The 21,688-nt window shown below is 46.8% G+C and overlaps 1 protein-coding gene across 1 annotated transcript; it reads left to right on the top strand.

Annotated features, from left to right (window-relative positions):
- Window positions 1–4,929: 4,929 nt before the first annotated feature.
- LOC102150143 (serum amyloid A protein-like) lies at window positions 4,930–8,228 on the top strand. The gene is made up of 4 exons (XM_005612204.4): window positions 4,930–5,002; window positions 5,442–5,530; window positions 7,358–7,496; window positions 7,929–8,228. The coding sequence occupies exons 2-4, from the start codon at window positions 5,446–5,448 to the stop codon at window positions 8,089–8,091; spliced, it is 387 nt and encodes a 128-aa protein (XP_005612261.3). The 5' UTR covers window positions 4,930–5,002; window positions 5,442–5,445; the 3' UTR covers window positions 8,092–8,228.
- Window positions 8,229–21,688: the final 13,460 nt, after the last annotated feature.

Here is a 21,688-nt window from a genome sequence, read left to right as displayed (position 1 = left end):
GCTTTCACTGCACATAAACTAATTTCTCTGTGCATCAGTCTCAACCCTCTCTACTCTCCACCTGCCCTTCCCCTGCTGCCTCCAAGGAGCCCTGAGCGAGAAGGCTCTTGGCATATCCCCTTTGTCTCTGCCTATTTCCTTCCTGGTTACAAAATCCTGACACTCTACTTTCCCATGGTGATTCCACTTTATTATCATCTCCCCTGGGGTACACCTCCTGCCATTCCTGAACAATAGAAGGGGAAAGTGGGGTCGGTATCCTCTTTGCTCCCACTGTCATCTCCACATTCTTTGGCTCCATGATCTGTGGAGTGTCTTCTCCTAGGTCCCTGCCACATTCCTGCCACCCTCTCTCCAGCGTCACCAATGTTATCAGCACAAGTGATTGCCACAACACGGAGAGTTTCAAAGACAGGCATTCCTGAAGTCCACTCCAAACCTGCTGAATCAGAACCTAGAAGATTCTGCCCCAGGAATCTGCATTCCTAAAACACCTGCCAGTTACATCTGAAATAGGCCATCTGATTAGTAATTATTGGGGCCAAAGCCTGTCTCTATTATGTTTATTGATACATCTCTCCACTCCTCTCCCATCTTCATGGAAAATTTCCACATTTCCCTCACAGCCCTGGTTCCAATGTACTCAAGCCAACACTCCCAGTGACAAAATTATAGTGTTGACCTTCCAGCGTCCAGAAATCTATGATCTCACTATCCTCAAAGCACAGGTACGCAAATACCTAGAAAAAGAATGTTCCACGTGAAAGGAATAGCTAGTGCAAGGGAGCTGCATCTAGGGGATTTGAAGAACAGGGAAAAGACCACTGTGGCTGGAGCAAGGTGAGCCCAAGGAGAGAAGCAGGCAATGAGGTTGAGTGGGACAATTAGGGGAGACTGCCTTAAGTCATTTTAAGAACTTTGGCTTCAATTATGAGTGAAATCGGGAACCTCTACAGGGTTTTGAGCACAGAGAGACTTGATCTATCTTGTGTTTTAACAGTTTCATTGCTGTTTTGAGAAGACATCTCTTGGGGACGAGGGTGGAAACACGGAAGCCGGTTAGGGATTCACCACAATGATCCAGATGAGGGTGCGAAATAATGGGGTGCAGGGAGAGGTGGTGGTAAGCGTTTGCTTTCAGGATGTATTTTTTGACAATAAGTTCATGCATTCCAAAGAGCCCGGCATTTTACTGCATACAAACAATGTCCATGTTCATTTCTGAATGACTAACGCTACACAGTGCACACTATTGTTTCAAAGCTTTTCCATTCTTCTCAACTTCCAAACTTCACCATCACACCACCTCTATCATTCTATGCAGATTACTTCTCATTCATTTGCTCATTGAATCATTCAATCAGTGAAAATGACTGCGAAACTGTGATAGGTGGGACGCTGTACTAGGGGTGAGGGAGACAGCAGATTGTCCATCAATAAGCCAGACAAGGTTTACCCCTGGTACTTGTGCGCTGTGGGGCCAAACTCAGAAATGCCGACAGGTAGACAGTGATGACTCCTGTGACAGGTGAAGGACCAGTGCTCCTGGTTTCCCTCAGTTCTCTATCCTCCATCTCAAAATCCATCTTCTTCATGTTCTCTCCTTTTCTTCCTTTATGAGAGAAAGACCTGCTCCTGCTACTCTCAGGGCAACCCCATTCCCAGGGGTTCTGTGGGCCCATGGACCTTGGAGTATGTGTTTTGCCCTAGTTTCACCCTCAGTCACTCTCTCTTTGTGAACTCTCTCCCTGTAGCCTATGACCTTCCCTCATCTTTAAATGAATCCTTCTCTGACCTCTGCGTGTATTAATTCGCTCAACAATTCAAGAAGTATATATTTTGTGGTGATATCCAATTCCCACTTACTTCAAGTCAGAACCTTGGCAACTGAATGTGGTTAGAGGAAAATACACAAGCACGGTAACTAGTCTCACTTTAAATTCGTAACCTCCAATGCCTTGCAATCCTGCCACACTCTCCAAGTTCGTTCATTATGCCCTTCTCCTAGATGAACATTTTCACTTCTCTCCTGGACCCTCCACACCTCCTCTTCCTCTATCCTCCTCTCAGTTGATGCCTTTCCTGCCTATTTCACTGAAAAAGAGTAGCAATCAGAAATGGACTTCCACGGGCTCCCACCTTGAAATCCACTGAACTGCCTGCGTTTATTCCCGGGTTCTCTGCTGCCTCTCCTGTTACTAGGGGTGACCTGTCCACGTCACTACCTAAGGCCACCCTTAGGTTTAGATCATGCACAACAACAGTGATGCCTATTGCTAGTGAGTGATCAAGACATAAACCTTACAATCCACTCAAAAATTTAACTGTAAACACAGTCTCACATTATCAGGGCTTGTGTGATAGAAAGTAAAGGCAACACAGACATCCATTTCGCGAGTGTGTATGTGTGTGTGTTTCGTAACTCCATCATCTGTAGCTTCAGACCATTGTTCACTACCACCTGTGTGCAGAATTTCCAGTGCCAAGTAGAAAAGACTGTCACCAACTCCTGGAATTGGGACACAGACAAATCTGTTTTTCTTTTTTAAGATTTTATTTTTTTCCTTTTTCTCCCCAAAGCTCCCAGGTACATAGTTGTATATTCTTCGTTGTGGGTCCTTCTAGTTGTGGCATGTGGGACACTGTCTCAGCGTGGCTCGATGAGCGGTGCCATGTCCTAGCCCAGGATTCAAACCGAGGAAACCCTGGGCCGCCTGCAGCGGAGTGCGAGAACTTAACCACTCAGCCACGGTGCCAGCCCCAGACAAATCTTAGATGTGTACTTTATCACTTATTCTGTTACTAAAATTCCTATATATTTTATTATGTGAAAATTATTTGCATTCATTATCTTTAATAATTTAACTTTTAAAATTTGTGGTGCATAATGGTTACAGTATAGAAGGAAAGTGGAATTTGTGTCCAACTTTCTAGAGTATTATGGTGGATTGCACACAAAACACCCACTAATGGGCTCATTAAGTATTACATAATTAGGTAATTGGGGCTTTAATTGTTTTATATTGTGTGGATCTCCTTGGTAGATTGTTAAAGAGCTGTTCCAGTGGTTCTGATAACATTTGGGAAAATTGGCTAAGAAGGGATTATTATTTTTCCAATTGTAAAAGAATTGGTATTCAAAAATTTGCTACTCCTGACCCCAAAATATAATTGGCACCCAACACATTGTCAGGAATGGATTCGGTTTTGATAATGAAGGGTGTCACTATTTGCGTTACATCCTCATTGACCGATCAATACAACTCAACGCCACAAGGTTAGGGATGTCCCAGCCCGTGCAGGAGTGCTGGCGTGCAGGAGGATTCGGTGAGCACCTGTGGACGAACAGAGTCATGAATGAGTGCTGTCACTGACCAGACAGTGGAATAAACACCATGTACACAAAAGTGACATGACAGACATGGCTTCTGTTGTTAATTTAAAGTTAAATTGGCTCTTGGAAGAAATTTTTTTTAATGGTCTCATCAGGCAACTGGACCTCAGAAATTGTTTGCATTCCCTGTACTTTTAACCTCCAAAGAAGCAGCCAGGTTGGCTGTCTTCACTGAGGATTTGTCACCCTGGTAACAATGTTAGGATGGATGCAACTGAAATCTTTTGTCCCAAGTGGCATAAACACATGTAGGATATCTTTGCAGAGTCACAAGAACATCTTGGCACATTTTCTCCCATTCGCCAGATGTCTTCTTCAAATGAAGTCTGAGAGTTGAGACTCTGTATCTATTTATGTTAGAAAATAATGACAAGGGAACAGTCAACTACACATTCAGAGAGCTGAGAGTCAAAAAGGGTAGCACTTTCTGGCAAGTCCAAAAAATCCAGTAAAAGGAAGGAGGAAGAATGAATGTCACGTGGTCCCGGGCAGAGAAACAGCCTTTCTCGTGGATCTGCCCTCAGACACCTTGGAGCGATGTCAATTTGTCTGGGCTCAGCTACAGTCTCCAGAATTCTCTTTCTAGAAGGTTTCTGGTTAGGAAGAGGCACCAGGATATTTTCGCTCGAGAGTTGGGAGCTCTGTTCATTTCTAGAAAAGACTCAGCTCGCTGGGCTGACCCTGCTGATGTTTTCGACTCACAGTGACAACGGGGAAGAAAGTGACCCCCCAGGAAAAGGGCTCGCCCCACGTTCCCCTGACTGGGACCCTGGCAGGTCTCCAGTTGGCCCGCCATTTTCCCATTACAGATGTTACCTCCCTCTGTCCTAATACAGGTTTCTTAGAGTTTCCACGTTAGTTCCTTGTACCAAAACACTCTCACTCCCGCTGTGAGGTGTCTCCAGCATTTGGGGGCGGAGGGGGAAGCAGGAAGTCCCCACACCATTGCCCCCACCTCAGGCACAGGTTAGATAAAGCACTTCCTCACTGGCAGAGCAGCCGAGCAGGCTTTTTGGAGCCTTGGAGCTGAAAGCTGAGCCACGCAGACAGAGCGGTGGAAGGAGCACCCAGGAGACTGGGTGGGCCGCCTGTCAGTTTTGAAGCTCAGGGCTTTAGACAGGAGCTGAGAGCAATTGAAGTTCTGACACATCTGCTGTCGACCCAGCAGGGACCATCTGAGGAAGTGCCCAGCGGAGCAAGGTCCTGGCAGGAGGTGCCGTCCTCTAACCCCACACCTTCCAGCAGCCCAGGTGACGATCCTGGGGCTACACAGCCTTCCTCTCCCCTTCCCCAGATGGCCCCCCTCAAACCCCACAACTCTGACAGCAGAGCCATCCTCTGGGCCCGACGGCCGCCAAGGCCCAGCAGCCTGCCTTGCTCCCTCAGGGTTGCACAATCCGGGAAATGACCTGTGCATGGAGACAACTGCTGGTGTCCGGTAAGTGTACCTTTGTAGCTTTCTAGGGGAAGTGACCTGGAGGGACTTTAACTCAGGCACCGAGTCTTTCTTTTCTTGCCTCCTGTGACCCCAGCAGGGAAGGCTGAGTATAAATAGCAGCCACCTCTCCCCAGAGGCAGGGACCGGCAGCCCTGCTCACCGGAAGTCAGGTGAGGGACCACTCCAAGGAGTGATATGTGTAAAAGACTTACTCTGCTTTCTCTTTCCCAGAAAGATTGTTATTGCCTCCAAAAACAATTATTGTGTTTTGGGTTTGTCCTGTGGGAGGTCTGGGCTGGCACTGTGCAAATGGGACATGGTTTTTGATTAGTAATAGGGGTCTGTATGGAGGGACAATTTGGTCCTAACTGCCCTCTCCTCCATCAAGGCCGCCCTGGAGACCCCTCGGACAGTCTTGGGTTCAGGGGTGATGGGTTCAGAACTGAGGGCTGTGGCTCTGAGTGAGGTCCTCCTGCAGTGTTTGCTCGATGATCCACTAAGAGTCTACTGAGAACAGTGGGAAATCCAACCAGGCTCCCTTTGACACACACGCCCGAGGGTGTGTGCCCGTCTTGTCCGAGTCTCCCTGACTCTCTCCGTTCATTGCAGCACCATGAAGCTGTTCACAGGCCTCATCTTCTGCTCCTTGGTCCTGGGCGCCAGCGGCTTGTTATCGTTCCTTGGAGAGGCTGCTCGAGGTAAGGCTGATGGAGGGGGTGGCATCCACGGCCACTAGGATCCACCCTGAGCACTCTCAAGGGTGGAGCTGCTGTCCTAGGTTGTGTTGTCCTAGGTGCTGCATGTGCCAGGGGTTTGGGGAGCTTTTCCTCAAATGGATTGAAAACCACAGGATTTATTTCAATCAGTGACTAGAGAAAGAACAATGATGGTTCCCACTGTAAGGTAGGTTTGAATGGGAGACACAAAAGAAGTCCTGAAGCGGGATAAAGTTTCCTCAGACGAAGTTGCATAAAACTGATTGAGCTCTCCATCTTTTCCTCTTCTCTTTCCTGCGCCCTCCCTCTGCCCTCCGCCCCTTCTCCCTCCCTCCCTCCCTTCCTCCCTCCCTTTCTCTCTCCGTTTCCTAACTGGATAGTTTAGAGAGTCCTTCACTCAGCTCTTGCTGATGTTTCCTGTTGTCAGTGACGCTGTCCCTGGTTTAGTCGGCTTCCTACCCATTTCTAGACTTTTAATTGATAAAAAAAGAGAGAATAATAACATACATGAAGCCTCGGCTGGGAACTGAGCGCATTCATGCAATTAGGGGGATCAACTATCCTGGTTTGCTCTGGCCGGAGGGGTTTTCCGTGACTCACTGAGTGCTAACTGGGATGGCTCTAGGCAAACAGGGGCAGTTGTGGTCAAGCTGGGGCAGTTGATCACCTACATTAACTGCAAAATACCTCCAAACGCCTCTGCCCCCGACTTCGAAGGGGGGAAACTGAGGCTTAGAGCAGCTGAGTCCATTGCCCAGGGACTGTCCGCCAGTCAGCAGGTGGCAGAGCAGAGGTCTGAACACAGGTGTGCATGAGGCCAGAGCTCTTCCCAGGTAGACGGTGTGGGTACCATTTCCTAGGGCTCAGGGTGTACCAACCAGCGGCAGGCTGGAGTCCCCTGGAAGCCTTAAAACTGCTGAGGCCTCAGTGCCACCCCCAGAGTGTGAGGCTTTGACCTGGGGTGTGAGCCCATCAGACTTCCGATATCCCCAGGTGATTAGAAAGTGCAGCCGAGCATGAGAAAAGAACCACTGCTCCAGCGCTGCTTTCCTCAGCACCCATGTCATCAGGACAGTCTATCAAGAAGGTTTTCAGGATGCCATTTAGGCCCCTAGCGCTCCCAGGGACTCGAGTCACAATTATGTGCATTCTGTCTGCAAGTTCATTTTTCTTAGGTGTCAGGACACAAGTGCTATATGTCTGCAGCCTTCTCCAAGTCTGTCTTCATGGCACCACCTCACCCACCCATGTCCCCTGCATAGTCTCATATGTCCTTCATTCTGTAGCAGTGGTTCTTGACCAAGGGAAGTTTTGTGCTCTGGGACATTTGGCAATGTGTGGAACATTTTGGTTGTCACCTGGGGAGCGTGCTGCTGCTCTAGGGTGTAGAGGGCAGGGACGGTGCTCAACGTCTCCCAGTGCTCAGGACAGCCCTGCTCAACAGACACATGTCTGACTCGTGGTTTCAATAGTGCTGAAGTGGAGAAATCCTGTTCCATAACCATGCCTCCCTTCTCTACCTTAAACTTAAGACGTGGACCTCAAGGGAAATGGAGCACACAGACAGCATCACGAGGGTCCGACCACCCAACAGCTCGGCTGTGCCCACCTCACTGACTCTCATTAGAGTGTGCTGGAGACGCCAACGGGAATTAGCAATGTGCTCCTCATCCTATGGAATCCAAGGTGCTATGAGCTCAGGCTGAAATGGAGTCAGTGGACGATTCTGCATTCTTGATTCTTCTCTAAGGGATGTCACAGTCTTTCTGTTCAGCTGATGTCCCTTTGGCCATGTCCTTTCCTTTCCAGGGACTTGGGACATGATAAGAGCTTACCATGACATGAGAGAAGCCAATTACATAGGCGCAGACAAATACTTCCACGCCCGCGGGAACTATGACGCTGCACAGAGGGGCCCTGGGGGTGCCTGGGCTGCTAAAGTCATCAGGTGACTCGGGGCCTGGGGGTGCAGGGGTGGGTGCGCAGAGCTGGGCTGCCTTTGGGGATCAGGAGAGTGTAGGCTCTGGAGAACAGTCCTGCGGGCGGATTAGTTTCCTCCTCCCGTACATCCTGTCCACCTTCTCCATCCATGCCCAGTGGCAGCAGAGCCAGAGTGTGGCTGGTTAAGACCGGTGAGCCTGTCCCAAAAAAGAGAAAGTGAGCTCCATGGAGTGATTCCCAACCCTCCCCTCTGGGTGCTGTTCACCCAGCATCAGGGCATCAATGAGGCTGGGTGGGCTGTGCCGGGGCAGGCTGAGTGTATGGGCCCCTCTCTCCTTGGCTCCTTTCAGAGCCATCCCTGGGAAAGAGGAGACACAGGGAGGGTGGGGCTGTTGCTCATCAGCCCTGGATTAATCTCCTGCCTGCCCTCCTCCATCAGCGATGGCAGAGAGAATTTTCAGAGATTCACAGACCGTTTGAAGTTTGGAGACAGTGGCCACGGAGCGGAGGACTCGAGGGCCGACCAGGCTGCCAATGAATGGGGCCGGAGCGGCAAAGACCCCAATCACTTCAGACCTCATGGCCTGCCTGACAAATACTGAGCTTCCTCTTCACTCTGGTCTCAGGAGATGGGCTGTGAGCATCCTGAGGGCAGGGACACCCAGTTATTGAGGTCTATGGCCCCAGAAGCCAGTGGGGGTCACAGAATTAGTGTCTAATAAATGCTTAAGAGATTGAATTTGTTGAAACTGTGTCTTTTTCTTTGGTCTAAGGACTGCCCCTTTGTTCCCAGGGGGGTGATGGATGGATACTGGGGTGAAGGCCGAGCGTGTGTGGGTGCAGGTGGACAGTCTCAGCGTCACACAATACAGATACCCTGCACGACCCTCCCCTCATCAGCACCGCTCCCCTCTCCAGGCTGCTCTGGTTACATTGGTGCTATTTCCTGGTCCGTCTGTGTACAGGCCTCCTCACTGCCTGCCAGTTATGTCTTGTCACCTTCTCTGACCCCAGGGCCGACTCCCTTTAATTGTATTCCTCAGTGGTCTCTGTCTGGGGACAGGAGGCACAGCCACGGAAGGTGTGGACTGTGGAATCCTGCTCCAGAAACTCCTTGGTCTTCTGCTCATTTCTTAGCAACGCCTACAAATCCAATTATTAACCATTTCTGTCCGTGCCATCCAAGAAATGCCTCCAGAGCAGTTTCCCAACACTCTATCTTCATCGCCTTATTTCAAGTCTAAATGAAGATGCAATACCACTTCACTTGTGAATGTTTCCTCATTCCTCCTTCACCATAACTAGCTCAAAACTGGGGCATTGGTAGTGAAGAGAGAGCAGGATAGAGGAGACCCCTTTTGAATGTCAGGGTCCAGTCATGAGACACAAACCAGGCAGAAATTTGAAAAGGGAAATTTTAATACAGGGAATTTCTAGCTGGTAACAGGATCAACTAGTAAGAAGTAAAGAATACAAGAAGGGATAAATTTGAGAAAGGGCGCCCCACAAGGGTGAGGGGTAGACTTCTTGCTAAATCTGTAGCCCATTAGGAGGCTGATACAGATTGCTAGGTGTCACAAGCCAAAGTCGACAAACAAGAGCTCCCCGTCTGAGATGCCCATGAACCCGGGCAGGAAGCCGCCCGGGTGAGCAGTTGAACTCCCTGCGAATGCAGCCGGGTCCCTGGAGCTCCCTGGAGGATCGCCCACACGGGGGTTGGAGGAAGAATGCTGCTGAACTCCCTGGAAACCAGCTGTGGAATAGTCAGGTCCGTGGCCTGAATTGTGTCCCCCAAAATGTATGTTGAAGCCCAAGCGTGCAGTGTGGCTGCATTTGCATTAAGGAAGTAATTAAGGTTAAGTGAGGTCATAGGAGGGGGCTCCTGGTCTGATAGGATCAGTGTCCTTTAAGAGGAGCTGAATGGAGAGTTCATGCTCTCTCTACCATGTGTCTACACAGCAAGAAGTTGGGTGTCTGCAAGACAGGAACAGAGTCCTCACTAAGCACTCTTTCTGCTGGCCCCTTGATGTTGGACTTCCCAGCCTCCAGAAGTGGGAGAAATAATTTCTGTTGTGAAATCCCCATCCGTGGTATTTTCTTATGGCAGAATGAGTTAAGACAGGTAGAATTCTGCTGAGCACCTTAGGAATCTAGTGGAGACACCACAGAAGTTGACAGGGGACTGTCTTGGCCCTGGGTTCCCACTGAAACTCCCTGGGGTGAGCGCTATGGGTGTGCTGCTCATGAGAACAGCACCCCAAGGGCTGGAGGAAGGAAAGCACACATGCCCGGAAGAGATGTCTTTACTTCCTGCTTCTCCCTCCAGTGCCCTCTGCTGACGAAGGTTAGCATCATGCCTAGTGGCACAGGAGAAACGTTTACAGGCTCCAGCTCCAGTGTCACCAACACGGAAAGATGGTGGATGTGGAGCTCAAAGTAAATAAATTCATAACTGACATCAACTCCTCTCTGAAAAAGAACTGAGGAGAACTCCTAAGGGGAGGAGATGATGATAAAATATTTGCAGAGGAATGACAAATTTGGTTATTTGTCAAGGAGAAAGCAGAAGCGTCAGTCACAACAGAACCTTCTCATCCGGTTCCCCTCAGAAGCCTCTACCCCCATCGCAGGGGGAGCAGGGTTGGGAGGTTCGAGGCTGAGCCTCACAGGACTGACGGGCAGGGGCGGGAGAAATCGGTGAAGGAGACCGTGCTGGCCGCTGGCTGGTGAGAGCTGGCCCCGAGGACTTCTGAGGCCGAAGACTGAGCACTAGTGATCGAATGTTTTGTTAGGTTACTAACTAATATCTAATAAAAGCCAGGAAACCAATCATCTAAGCTTCTATGATGTAAAACTGGAAAAAGAAGAGCAAACTAAACCCAATGAAAGTAAAAGGAAGGAAGGAACTAAAAGCAGAAGGAAGGAACAAAAAGCAAAAAGGTTTAGTTTTTGAAAAGATAATGAAACTGGTAAACCCCTAGCAATACTGATCAGGAAAATAATAAAGAGAGAAAACATGAAATCTGCATCAGGAATGAAAAAGAAGCTATCACCACATACACCACCAATACTTAAAAGGTTATTTTCAATGACTCTTTGACGATATTTGTGAATTGAGATGAAAGAAAGGAATTCTTTGAAAAAACATGCCTTACCAAAATTGATCAAGAAGAAATAAAAAATCTGAATAGCCCTATATCCACTAAAGGAATTGAATTTGTAATTAAAAAATCTACTAGGTGAAAACTCCCGGCCCGGAGAGCTGCACTGGTGAATTCTGTCAAACATTTAATAAAGAACTTTTAGAATAAAGTGTCTAAACTTCCAGCTATAGAAGCAAAATAAAGAAGAGCAAGCTAAACTCAAAATAAATAGAAGGAAGGAAACAATATGGTTAACAGCAGAAACCAATGAAACAGAAACAAACATCAGAGAAAACAACCAAAACCATGGGCAGAACCTTGGAAAGATTCATGACATTTATAAATTTTCAGCAAGACGGATCATAAAAAAAGAGAGAAGTAAGCTATCACTACCAGAAATGAAAGTAGGAATATTACCATAGTTTCTATAGACATTACAAGGATAATAAAAGACTATCATGAACAAATTTATGTGCGTAAATTCACCAACTGAGATGAAAAGGACACATTCCATAAAAGACACAGCTTACGAAAACTGGTAAAAAAATTGAATAGCTACACATCTGCTAAAGAAGTGTATAATTACAATTTTTCACACAGGTACATGCAAAAATATAGATCTACAATGGATCAGACTTGAAAGCCCAGAAATAAACCAACACATCTACGGACAGTCAATCTTTGACAAAGGAGCCAAGAACATACAATGGAGAAAGGAAAGTCTCTTCAATAAATGGTGTTGGGAAAACTGGACAGTCACATGCAGGAGAATGAAAGGAGACCATTATCTTGTACCATACACAAAAATCAACTCAAAATGGATTAAAGACTTGAAGCTAAGATGTGAAACCATAAAACTCCTAGAAGAAAATATAGGAGGTACACTCTTTGACATTAGGCTTAGCAGCATCTTTTCGAATACCATGTCTACTCAGGCAAGGGAAACAACAGAAAAAGTTCACAAATGGGACTGCATCAGACTAAAGACCTTATGCAAAGCGAAGGAACCTATGAACAAAATGGAAGGACAACTCACCAACTGCAATAAAATCTTTGCAAATCTTTTATCAGACAAGGGGTTGATCTCCAAAATATATAAAGAACTCATACACTCAGCAAAAAAAAGACAAACAACCCGACCAAAAAATGGGCAGAGGAAAAGAACAGACATTTTTCCAAGGAAGATATACAGATGGCCAACAGACACCTGAAGAGATGCTCAACATCACTAATTATTAGGGAAATGCAAATCAAAACCTCAACAGACATATCATTTTACACCAGTCAGACTGGGTACAATTACCAAGACAAAAACCAACAAATGTTGGAGAGGATGTGGAGAAAAAGGACCAATATCCCATATGAACATAGATGCAAAAATTCTTAACACAATATTAACAAATAGAATCCTGCAATATGTCAAAAGGACAATGCAGCTTTGCCAGTGGGGTTGATTACAATGTTGGTTTAACATTTGTAACACAATCACGGAAATTTACCACCTTAACAAAAGAAAGAAGAAAAATCATGTGATTATCTCAATAAATCCAGAAAAAGTAGTTGACAGAATTCAGCACCCATTCATTACAATAAAAACACCCAGTCTGATAAAGGGCATTTATGAAAAATCTTTGGCTAGCATCGTTCTTAGTGGTGCAATTTTGAACACTTTCTCCTCAAGATGAGGAACAAATTAAGTTATCTTCAGCCCCATGAGTTTTACTGCACATTGTATTTGAGGTCCTAGCTAGTACAATTTAGAAGAGAGAGGAAGAGCAGGGGGAAGGGTAGGAGGAGGAGGAGAAGAAGAAAAGAAAGAGGAGGAGAAGCAGGAGGCGGAGAAAGAAATCAAAAGCACAATGAAAGGATAGGAAGAAGTAAAACTGTCTTTATTTCTGATGACTAAATTGTATACAGAGAAAAGGCTATGGAATCTGAAAACAATGTAACAGAACTAATAAGTGAATAGAGCAATGTCCCAGAATGTACAGAATCAATTGCACTTCTATATTCTAGCAATGAAAAATGGGAAAATGAAGTGGAAAAAATATCCCGTACAGTAGGATTAGAAAACACAAAATATCAGTTTAACAGAAGATGTGCAAGACTTGTAAAGTGAAAGCTACAAAGAGCTGCTGAGAAAAATTAAGGAAGATCTAAAAACATAGATATACCATGTTCATCAGTTGGAAGACTCTTTATTGTAAGAGGCCAATTATCAGCAACTTAATCCATAGATGCAACACCATCACACTCAGAATCCCATCAGGATATTTTTATGGAAGTTGAGCTTATTCTAAAATTTATAGGCAAATACACATGGCCTAGATTAGCTAAAACCATCTGGAAAAAGAAGAACACAGTTAGGGAACATACACGACTTGATTTTAAGACTTACCAGAGAGCTGCAGTCTTCAGAGCAGTTGCTGTTGGTGTAAGAATAGAACAGGGGTCAGTTAACATTTTCGAAAAAGGGCCAGACTGTAAATATTTTAATCTTTGCACCTATACAGTCTCTGTCACAACTCCTCAATCTGCTGTCGTAGCATGAAAGCAGCCACAGGCAGTCTGTGAGTACATGGGAAGCCTACATTCCAATAAAAGTTTATTTACAAAAACAAGGGGCAGGTTAGATTTGGTCCATAGGCTGTAGTTTGCTGACTCCTGGAACAGACTAACAGCACAGATTTAAAACCCAGAAATAATCCCACACTTAGAAGGATAATTTTGACAAAGGGCTAAAGAATTCAACGGAGAGAAAGAATTCATTTCAGCAAGTGGTGCCTGAGCAACTGTGTGACTGTACAGGAAAAGGGGCACCTTGACTCCTACCACAAAACATGCACAAAACTAATTTGAAATGGGTCTTATGTCTAAATGTGTAATTCTGTTAGAAGAAAACAGTGGAGACTACCTTGTTTCTGTGGAAGTAGGCAAATTTCTAAGAATGCTTAAGGCACTCACCATAGAAGAAAAAGTTGATCAGTTGAATTTCATAAAAAGATAGTTATCAAAAGTACTCATCCAAAACACTTAAAAATGGACAGATAAGCTATAAACAGGAAAACATATTTTCAATACACAAATCTAACAAAGCATTTTCATGCAGAATGTACACAGATCTCTAAAAAAAATCAACCTAAAACACAAACAATTCAATTAAAATGAAGCAGATTTGAACAGGCATTTTACAAAAAGCTTATACCAACGGTTAGTAAACACGTGCAAAGTTGCTCATATCGTTACTCAAAAGAGAAATGTCAATTAAAACCACATTGAGATACTGTATTAGTCAGTGTTCTCCAGAGAAACGGAACCAGTGGGATACATGTAGATAAATACATAAGAGAATATTTATCGTAGGAACTGGCTCACTCAATTACGGAGGCTGAGAAATCCCACAATCTGCTCTCTGTGAGCTGGAGAAGCAGGAAAGCCAGTGATGTAATTCAAGCCTGGTCCATAGGACCAAGAGCCAGGAGCGCTGATGTCTGGAGGCAGGAGACTGTGGAAGTACCAGCTCAAGCAGAGAGCAAATTTGTCCTTCCTCCACCTTTCTGTTCTACTCATCGGTGATGATAATCTTTGTTACTGACTCCATGGACTCAAATGCTAATTTCTTCCAGAAACATCCTACAGACACAACCAGAAATAATGTTTTACCAGCTACCTAGGCATCCCGTAGCCCAAGCAAATTGACACACAAAATTAATGGTCACAGGTACAACTTCACACGTCTTGGAATGGATACATTAAAATGAGTGCTCATACTAAGTGCTGGTGAGCATGTGCAGCAACTGGAAATGGGACAACCATCTTGAAAACAGTTTGGCAGTTTCTTCTAGTGTTAAACACACACCTTCTCTGAGACCCAGCAATTCCATCTCTAAGTTATTTCACCAAGAGAAAGAACACACATGTCCATAAAAACTCTTGCATATGAACGTTCAAAGCAGATTTATTTTAGTAGCCTCAAACCGGAAACAACTCAAATGTCCATCATTTGAAGAATGGATAAACTGTGCTGTGTCCATACAGTGGACTTCTCCTCAGCAGTAAAAGGGAGCACATGAACGCGAATCTCTCTCAAATTACTGTACTGAGCAAAAGAAGCCTTACACATGAGTGCGTACTGTGTGATTCCATTTACATGAAGTTCAAGAACAGCGAAAACCAATATTTAACAGTGACAGAGCAGTTGCTGCCTCTGGGGCAGAGGGCATTGCCCAGGAAGGGGTACGAGGGCATTTCTGAAATGATGGAAATGTTCCACATCTCTCTGAGGGCATGGGTTGCACGGATGTATTGATTTACCAAAACTCATATTCACATAAATGTCAGGGTGTGAAATTTCATGGTATATACGGTAGACCTTTCTCTTAGTTCAGGCTGCTATAACAAAATACCACTGACTGGGTGGCTTATAAACAACAGAAATGTCTTTCTCACTGGCGGCTTGGGAGTCCAAGATCAAGGTGCTTGCAGATTCGGTGTCTGATGAGAACCCACTTCCTTGTCACAGATGGCCATCTCACCACTGTGTCCTCACATGGCAGAAGGGACAGGGCGATCTCTGGGGTCTCCTAGGAAAGGGCTAATCCTATTCACTAGGGCTCCACCCTTATGACCTAATCACCTCCCAAAGGCTCCACTTCAAAACCGTCATGTTAGGTACTATGGTTCAACGTATGATACTTAGGGGGACACAAACGCTCAGTCTAAAGCCACCTCAATTTAAAAATAATAATTAGAAAATGTAGTATTCTGAATAAATGTCATTTTATATGACAATCTAAAATATGGATGTGTAACTAAATTAGTAAGATACACATCGTGAAGCATTTAGGAATGTACGGGTGACGCTGATGTGGCCCTGCCCTCCAAGAACAGGTGGTCCAGATGTAATAATCATTGAAAACCTGCCCCGAGGGAAGAGAGAGCCCCCCAGAGAGGGAGAATCGGGGCAAAGCCCAGGGAGGCCATGGAAGGCTTGTGCCTGGGACTATGACAGAGAGCATGGAAAGGAAACGGCATGAAGAACCCTACCACAAACCAGAAATTTTGTAGTTAATTTTTCTGATGAAATTGGTAAAAATAATGACCTTAAAGATAGCTCACCTAAATCTGCTAAATAGAGATTTAGCACAGGCTTGGACTAAAATTTCATTGCCTCAATTATTTATTTACTAAGTCATTTATTCAATAAATATTTGACAACTGTTTGCTGTGTATACTCTGTGACAGGCTCTGGGTTAAGCTAGGAAGATATTATACGTCTTGTCAAAATTAGGGATGGCTCCCCTTTCTGGGATAGTCTGAACTGCAATTCTTTTAATTGCTTTGAGACAGAGATTGTAGGACATCTAGGAAGAGAGTTGTCAAAAACATTTAATACATCCTTTTGGTCCCTATGAAGTGCAGCGATCAAACAAATTTAGACATTACCTGCACTGCTTGCAGTCTCTGCTGAAGTGGGATTGTTCAAGAGTGGGAACGGTCCTGGAGCCCAGAGTTAACAAAGCTCCACGGGCACGGGGTGAAGGCCCCTGAGGAAGGCAGCCCTGGAGAGGCTGCGCTCAGTGTGTGTTTAACAGGCGCTGTCCCACTCAATGTTCATGAGGAGGATTATTATCTTAAGAAAGTTGTCCATACCAATGGGCAGGTTAGTACTCAAAGCCACATCTCTGTGACCCCAGAGCAGAGCAGTAGGGGCCGGCAACGGCCCAGACTGCTGAGGAATGAAGGTTTGGGTCACCCCTACAGGCAAGGAACCACAACTAGCTGAGGTGAGGGTGAGGTGGAATGGGCGGTGGAAGAAGGTAGGTGTAAATACCAGCAACAGCCGTGTGACCAACTGCCAAGGATGTAACGGGTATGAGTAGTTCTGTGCTGTGAATGTGCTTGTATATACGTTGCCCAAATATTCTTTTCTTCTCTTCTCCTAATCCCTTACCATCGTACAGAATGGGTACTAACAGTAGTTAACTGTGTGACTCAGTGTTTAAGTTACAGAATTTCAAAAGGGGAGTGTGACCCACTAGAAGACAAACAAGCATCACCCAGAGCTGAAAAGGAGACTTCGTGTCCCCTTGGGGGAAACGATGGTATGTTTCATGAGTATGTGGGGTAGGTGTATCATGTTAGGGAGAAGGTGCCTTCGCTGTTGTCTTTATTTGCAATGAACTGTGGTTTGGGGAGGTGGTTACAGGTGCCAAGCTGACAAGGGGTAGACTGTCATGGGTATGAAAGTGTTGACTTGGCTAGACTGAACTACATTCCCCAGAATTCCCTTCCTTTTACGTTTCTGGTTGGGGGGGGCATCAAGTTACATTTTACACAAGATTTGGTGGTTGGAAACGTGCAGGAGAGATACTGTTTTCACGTGTGGAAGGCTGGTGCAAGGACACCAGGGTGTTCGTGCACATTGTGGCTTCTCTGCGGCGTGAGGCAGCTGCAGCTGCTCCACCTTCCTTTGGATCCTCCTTCAGCTTCTCTGACTCCTGCACCAGGGGTGTGTTTAGCTCCATGAGGAAGGGAGCCAACTTCTCCCACGGAACTCCTGCATCATCAAAAGTGCATGCACTGAGAGAGATTGTCAAGAGTTCTGGCTGGTTCTCACGGGTTTTAGCTCATGCTCCTGGGTTCGAGTTTTCCCTGCAGACATCAAGCTCTGGTATCAGACAAACAGACAACAGCATTACAGAGACAACTCGATCAGCACCCACAACAGTGGTGTAGGGTCAAACAATTCACAATTACGTTTAGAATCATCTATAAGTCCTACTTCTGACTGAATGCTGCTTGATCCAGAATCACCTCATGAAACTGCTTCCCGACGTCGCCCTGGGTTCCTGAGGAAAGCTTCCTCCACTTCTCTTCACCTCAGTCGTGTCCTCCAAAGCTCCCTGGAGAACCAGCCTGAGGGTCTGCCGCTGCAGCCTCTGGTGCCTAAAGGAACCAACAAAAGAGGAGATGCTGGGGTTGGCACTGCTCTTAATGCCAGGCAGGATCACCCCAGTCCTTCCAAGATAACTTGAGAACATGTTGGAGTCATTCTGAATCCAGCAGAAACCATTGAAGCCAAAGGGCAGGCCACAGAGGAGGTCAAGACCAGCACTGTGAGCAGGATGACCACACAGCGCCTGGTCAGCTGCGTCTGCCGGGAGCTACAGAGGATCCTGAGCAGCAGGGCCAGGCTGGACCCAGAGAGAAGCACCAGTAAGAAAATAAGCAAGGGGGCCAGCCAGGTGGCGTAGTGGTTAAGTTCATATGCTCTGCTTTGGTGGCCCGGGATTTGCAGTTTTGGATCCTGGATGCAGACCTACACACTGCTCATTAAGCCAGGCTGTGGTGGAGTCCCACATGCAAAATAGAAGAAGAAGATCAGCACAGATGTCAGCTCAGGGAAAACCTTCCTCACCAAAAAAAAAGGAAAATAAGCAGAGATGAAATCAAATACCTAATACCAAACATGGTCACAATCCCTAGACAGGAAGCCACAGTAGTTTCCTTCCAGAACATTCAGCAGCAGGGACGGGGCCCAGAGCAGGGCACACATGACACTTGACACGTGTCTGCCATGGTGGCAGAGGTACCAGATGGGGCACAGGGTGGACAGGTGGTGCTTGGTGCTAATGATGCTGTGAAGGCTCAGGTCTGCGATGTGGGCAAAGTTCACCACAGCGGTGAAAAAGCTGGGGAGGGAGATGGAGATGGAATGGAAGGAGGTGATGAGTTCCTCCAGGGAATGTGGCAACAGTGGAAGAGGAAGCTGACTGCAGCCAGGTTGCAACGTAGATAGAGAAGGCAGTCCTCCGCATGTGGAAGCCCAGGAGCTAGATGACAACTGTGTTTCTGGGCAGCCCGACCAGGGTGATGACGACTATCAGCAAGGCCCGGATGAGGGTCTCCATGTTGAAAGTTTGAGGTGGGGCCTGGTCACGTCCATTCACTGGTGTGAATTCAGTCCCCCAGGCTGAGATGGTTAGATGTGTGCTCAGAAACCCTCCACTGGAAACCGAAACAAGACATGAGCACCTGCTGTATGATCACTGACTCTCACAGCCACCCTGTGACGTGGGAATTGCTGTCCCCATGTCACAGGATGGAAATGGAGGCTTGCGGAGATTAAGATCCTTACCGAAGGACGCATAGCCTTAGAGACCTGGAACCTGGATCGAAATCCAGTTCTCTCTGACTCTAAAATCCTGGGCTCTCTCTGCTGCACCACGGACCCTCTACTGACATGCGGATGTTCTGTAGTCCAATCATACTCCACCACCACACCACTGACTGTCCAGAGGTTATGTCACGTCCCCAGAATTTCCTGAAGAAGGAAGAGAAAAGTCTGGGATAGGATCTGAGAGACCAGGAGAGGGCTATGGGCCCAAGCATTCCTTCTGTTCTGGGCCAAAAATTTCCTAACAGGTGCAGGAATTCAGGAAGACACAGAGATGCCCACAGCCCACCCTCATCACTAAGAGTGACCCAGCCACCGAGGAGAAAGAAGACCATGCTTTAGGGACATGAGGGGAATGTGACCTCTTGCTAGGACAGGTGTGAGGATGGCCAGGCAAGGTGGGCTGGAAACGGCTTAGTGTGTGAGCTGTACGGACACAGCAGCACTTTTTATATACATCCCCAGTGCCTAGATCTGTATGCGGCACACAGTGTGTCCTCAATAAATACTTATTCCATGAATGAGGAGGCTAACAAAGTGAAAGATTTGGGTTAAATACAAAAAAAATGAAAACACAATTAAAGACACTAGAACACACGTGTGTAATGGATGAGGAAAATTTCACTCATGGTGACTCTTTCCTTGGAGAGCTCTGTGTGTGTTTAGAAGAACTCCTCATGTGTGCCCAAATTACTTAAGCTCGCCCTGATGTGCCTTTGAAGCAAGGATGCAACACGGCTTTGCTGAGCACCTAGAATCCTTTTGGTGCACAAGTTGGAGGCAGGTTTGGGGCAGAGCTGAACACAGGGGAGGAAGAGCAAGTGAGGGTGAGGGCCGAGGGCCCCTGAGAAGAGCTTCTTGAGGTTCGGGAATGTCTCTGGGGGCTGTTACGTGGGCTGCTGTGGCGTGTGCAGTGCAAACCCGCTCCGTTCTCCCTCCCAGGAGATCTCTACTAGAGTTTGCTCCGCTGAGCTAAGTTTCAGTGTGAGAGGGATCTGTGCGGGGAAGTGGAAAAAGTGCAGGGCTTGGAGTGTGGAGGGAGATGCTCATGCAGAATTCAGCTGGAGGGAGATGAGGAGCTCAGGCTGGGGCAGTAACTGCGGCCACTTGACGGCTTATCCCGTATTGCCTCCTTCAATCCCCTCAAGAGCCCTGTGAGGTGAGAACTGGTATTATCCCCAGTTTACAGAGCATGGAACTGGAGTACAGGAAAGGTGAGTGCTTTGCTCCTGGTCTCATACAGCGTGGATCTGAACCCAGCAGGGCTCCCTCAGCGTCTACACTTCTGACCAGACCTGCACACCTGCCACACTGTAGTGTCAATTACACGTGGACGGGGGAAGAGCAGAGAAGGAATTCCCAAGCCGAATCCAAGATGGCAGTCAAAATTATGGATTAAAAAATCATGTAACACAAGCAAACTCCAGAAACCCAGAGAGGGCAAGAGAAGCCAGTCAAATAGCAAAAAAGGAGAGGTGAGTAGAAGGTGTTTAGGGGCAGACAGCAGAATCCAGGAGCCCTTTCCTGCCTCACAAAGTCTCCAGAATCCAGAGGACTCACACAGGCAGAAGACCTCCAAGTGGGAAGAGGATGCGTCCTCCTGCGGGGCACAGAGAGGAAACAAAGACAGAATCATCCATCGTGCGCTCTTTTAGAGAGACAAGACCCCACAGCCCAGATTGGCCAGAAAAGGCTGTAGGAGGAAAACCAGAACCTCTGCTATCTCTACTCACACACCTGGCCATTTATAAATATGTTACTAGGGTGGGGTGTATTTGTATTCCTTATCAAATTGGAAGCTCAATGAGGACCCAGTCACACCTGTTGTTGGTCACTACTGTATCCCCAGCATCTTGCACGCTCCTTAGAGACCGTCTATTGTGATATCCTCACTTAACACAGAAGAAGCTGAGGCCTAAGGAGTCGGAGGGATTTTCCTGAGATGTCACCGTGAAGAGCAGATCCAATACCATCTCTGGTCTCCTGGAGCCCTGTCCAAGGATTTCCCACCGTTCTCGGCTGCAGCGTTCATCATTTCTGAGGAGCCCCCGAAAAATCTTCATGTGAACACAGAATGCGAGAGATAATCAGCAAACGCAGAGACTGCCCCTAATATCCATTCTCATGTCACATACTCTCTGAGTAGCTGCTCCTTCCCTGGTCCCTTCAAGCCTGGGGGTGGACAGTGCTTCACTTCGGCTTGCCTTAGGCTGCTTCACCATGCTTTGTCACTTTTCCTTAATCCTGCCCAGTTTTGCAAATACTCGGTCCCCTCATGAAACACTCCTCACTCATCCCAGTTTGGGCTGTTTCCTCCTGGGACTCTGCCAGATTCACAAGAGAAAAGAACTTTGAAAAGCCAGTGAAACAATGAAACCTGGGTTAACAGCCGTTCGTCTCCGGGAAGCAATGCCAGCATGTTCCCTTGCTCCCTAAATTCCTGTAAGAGGCAGCATCCTCTCCATGCCTGCAGATTTGAACGGTTCAATGAAGGGGAGAATATGAGGAGATGAATCAGAAGGGAGAAAGGTTCTGGTTGACCCCATTCGGATCGACCACAGTCGGAGCTGCCATCACCAAAGGTGCTAATGGAGAGCTTCGGTCTCCTGCCTTTTCCTGAAGGACACACCATGACCCCCTGCAGGTAGCACCCCAAAGTAGAAAGAGGGGATGGGAACTTAGAGCAAACACCATCACTGGCTTTGGAAATAGGACAGTTCTTGCTATATATCCTGACCCTTCTTCCATTCTTCTGGCGGGAGTGGAGAGTGAGAGCCTTTCTGTGATTGAGTGATGCCAGAGGACACTTCCCTGTCCTCTAAATCGGGAGATGCCTACAGGAGCTGGAGTGAGGGGCGGTGACCAAGCAAGGCTTAT

The sequence above is a fragment of the Equus caballus genome, chromosome 7, assembly GCF_041296265.1.
Source record: "Equus caballus isolate H_3958 breed thoroughbred chromosome 7, TB-T2T, whole genome shotgun sequence".
NCBI classification, from domain to species: domain Eukaryota; kingdom Metazoa; phylum Chordata; class Mammalia; order Perissodactyla; family Equidae; genus Equus; species Equus caballus.
Note: the sequence above shows the minus strand (reverse complement) of the source record. Positions and strands in the feature narration are given on the sequence as shown.

What these genes read in the sequence shown, in the direction of transcription:
- LOC102150143 (XM_005612204.4), top strand. Translation starts at nt 5,446, where the DNA reads ATGAAGCTGTTCACAGGCCTCATCTTCTGCTCCTTGGTCCTGGGCGCC. An exon ending in CCTTGGAGAGGCTGCTCGAG is followed by an intron (nt 5,531 to 7,357) that starts GTAAGGCTGATG and finishes TTTCCTTTCCAG; the next exon opens with GGACTTGGGACATGATAAGA. An exon ending in TGGGCTGCTAAAGTCATCAG is followed by an intron (nt 7,497 to 7,928) that starts GTGACTCGGGGC and finishes CTCCTCCATCAG; the next exon opens with CGATGGCAGAGAGAATTTTC.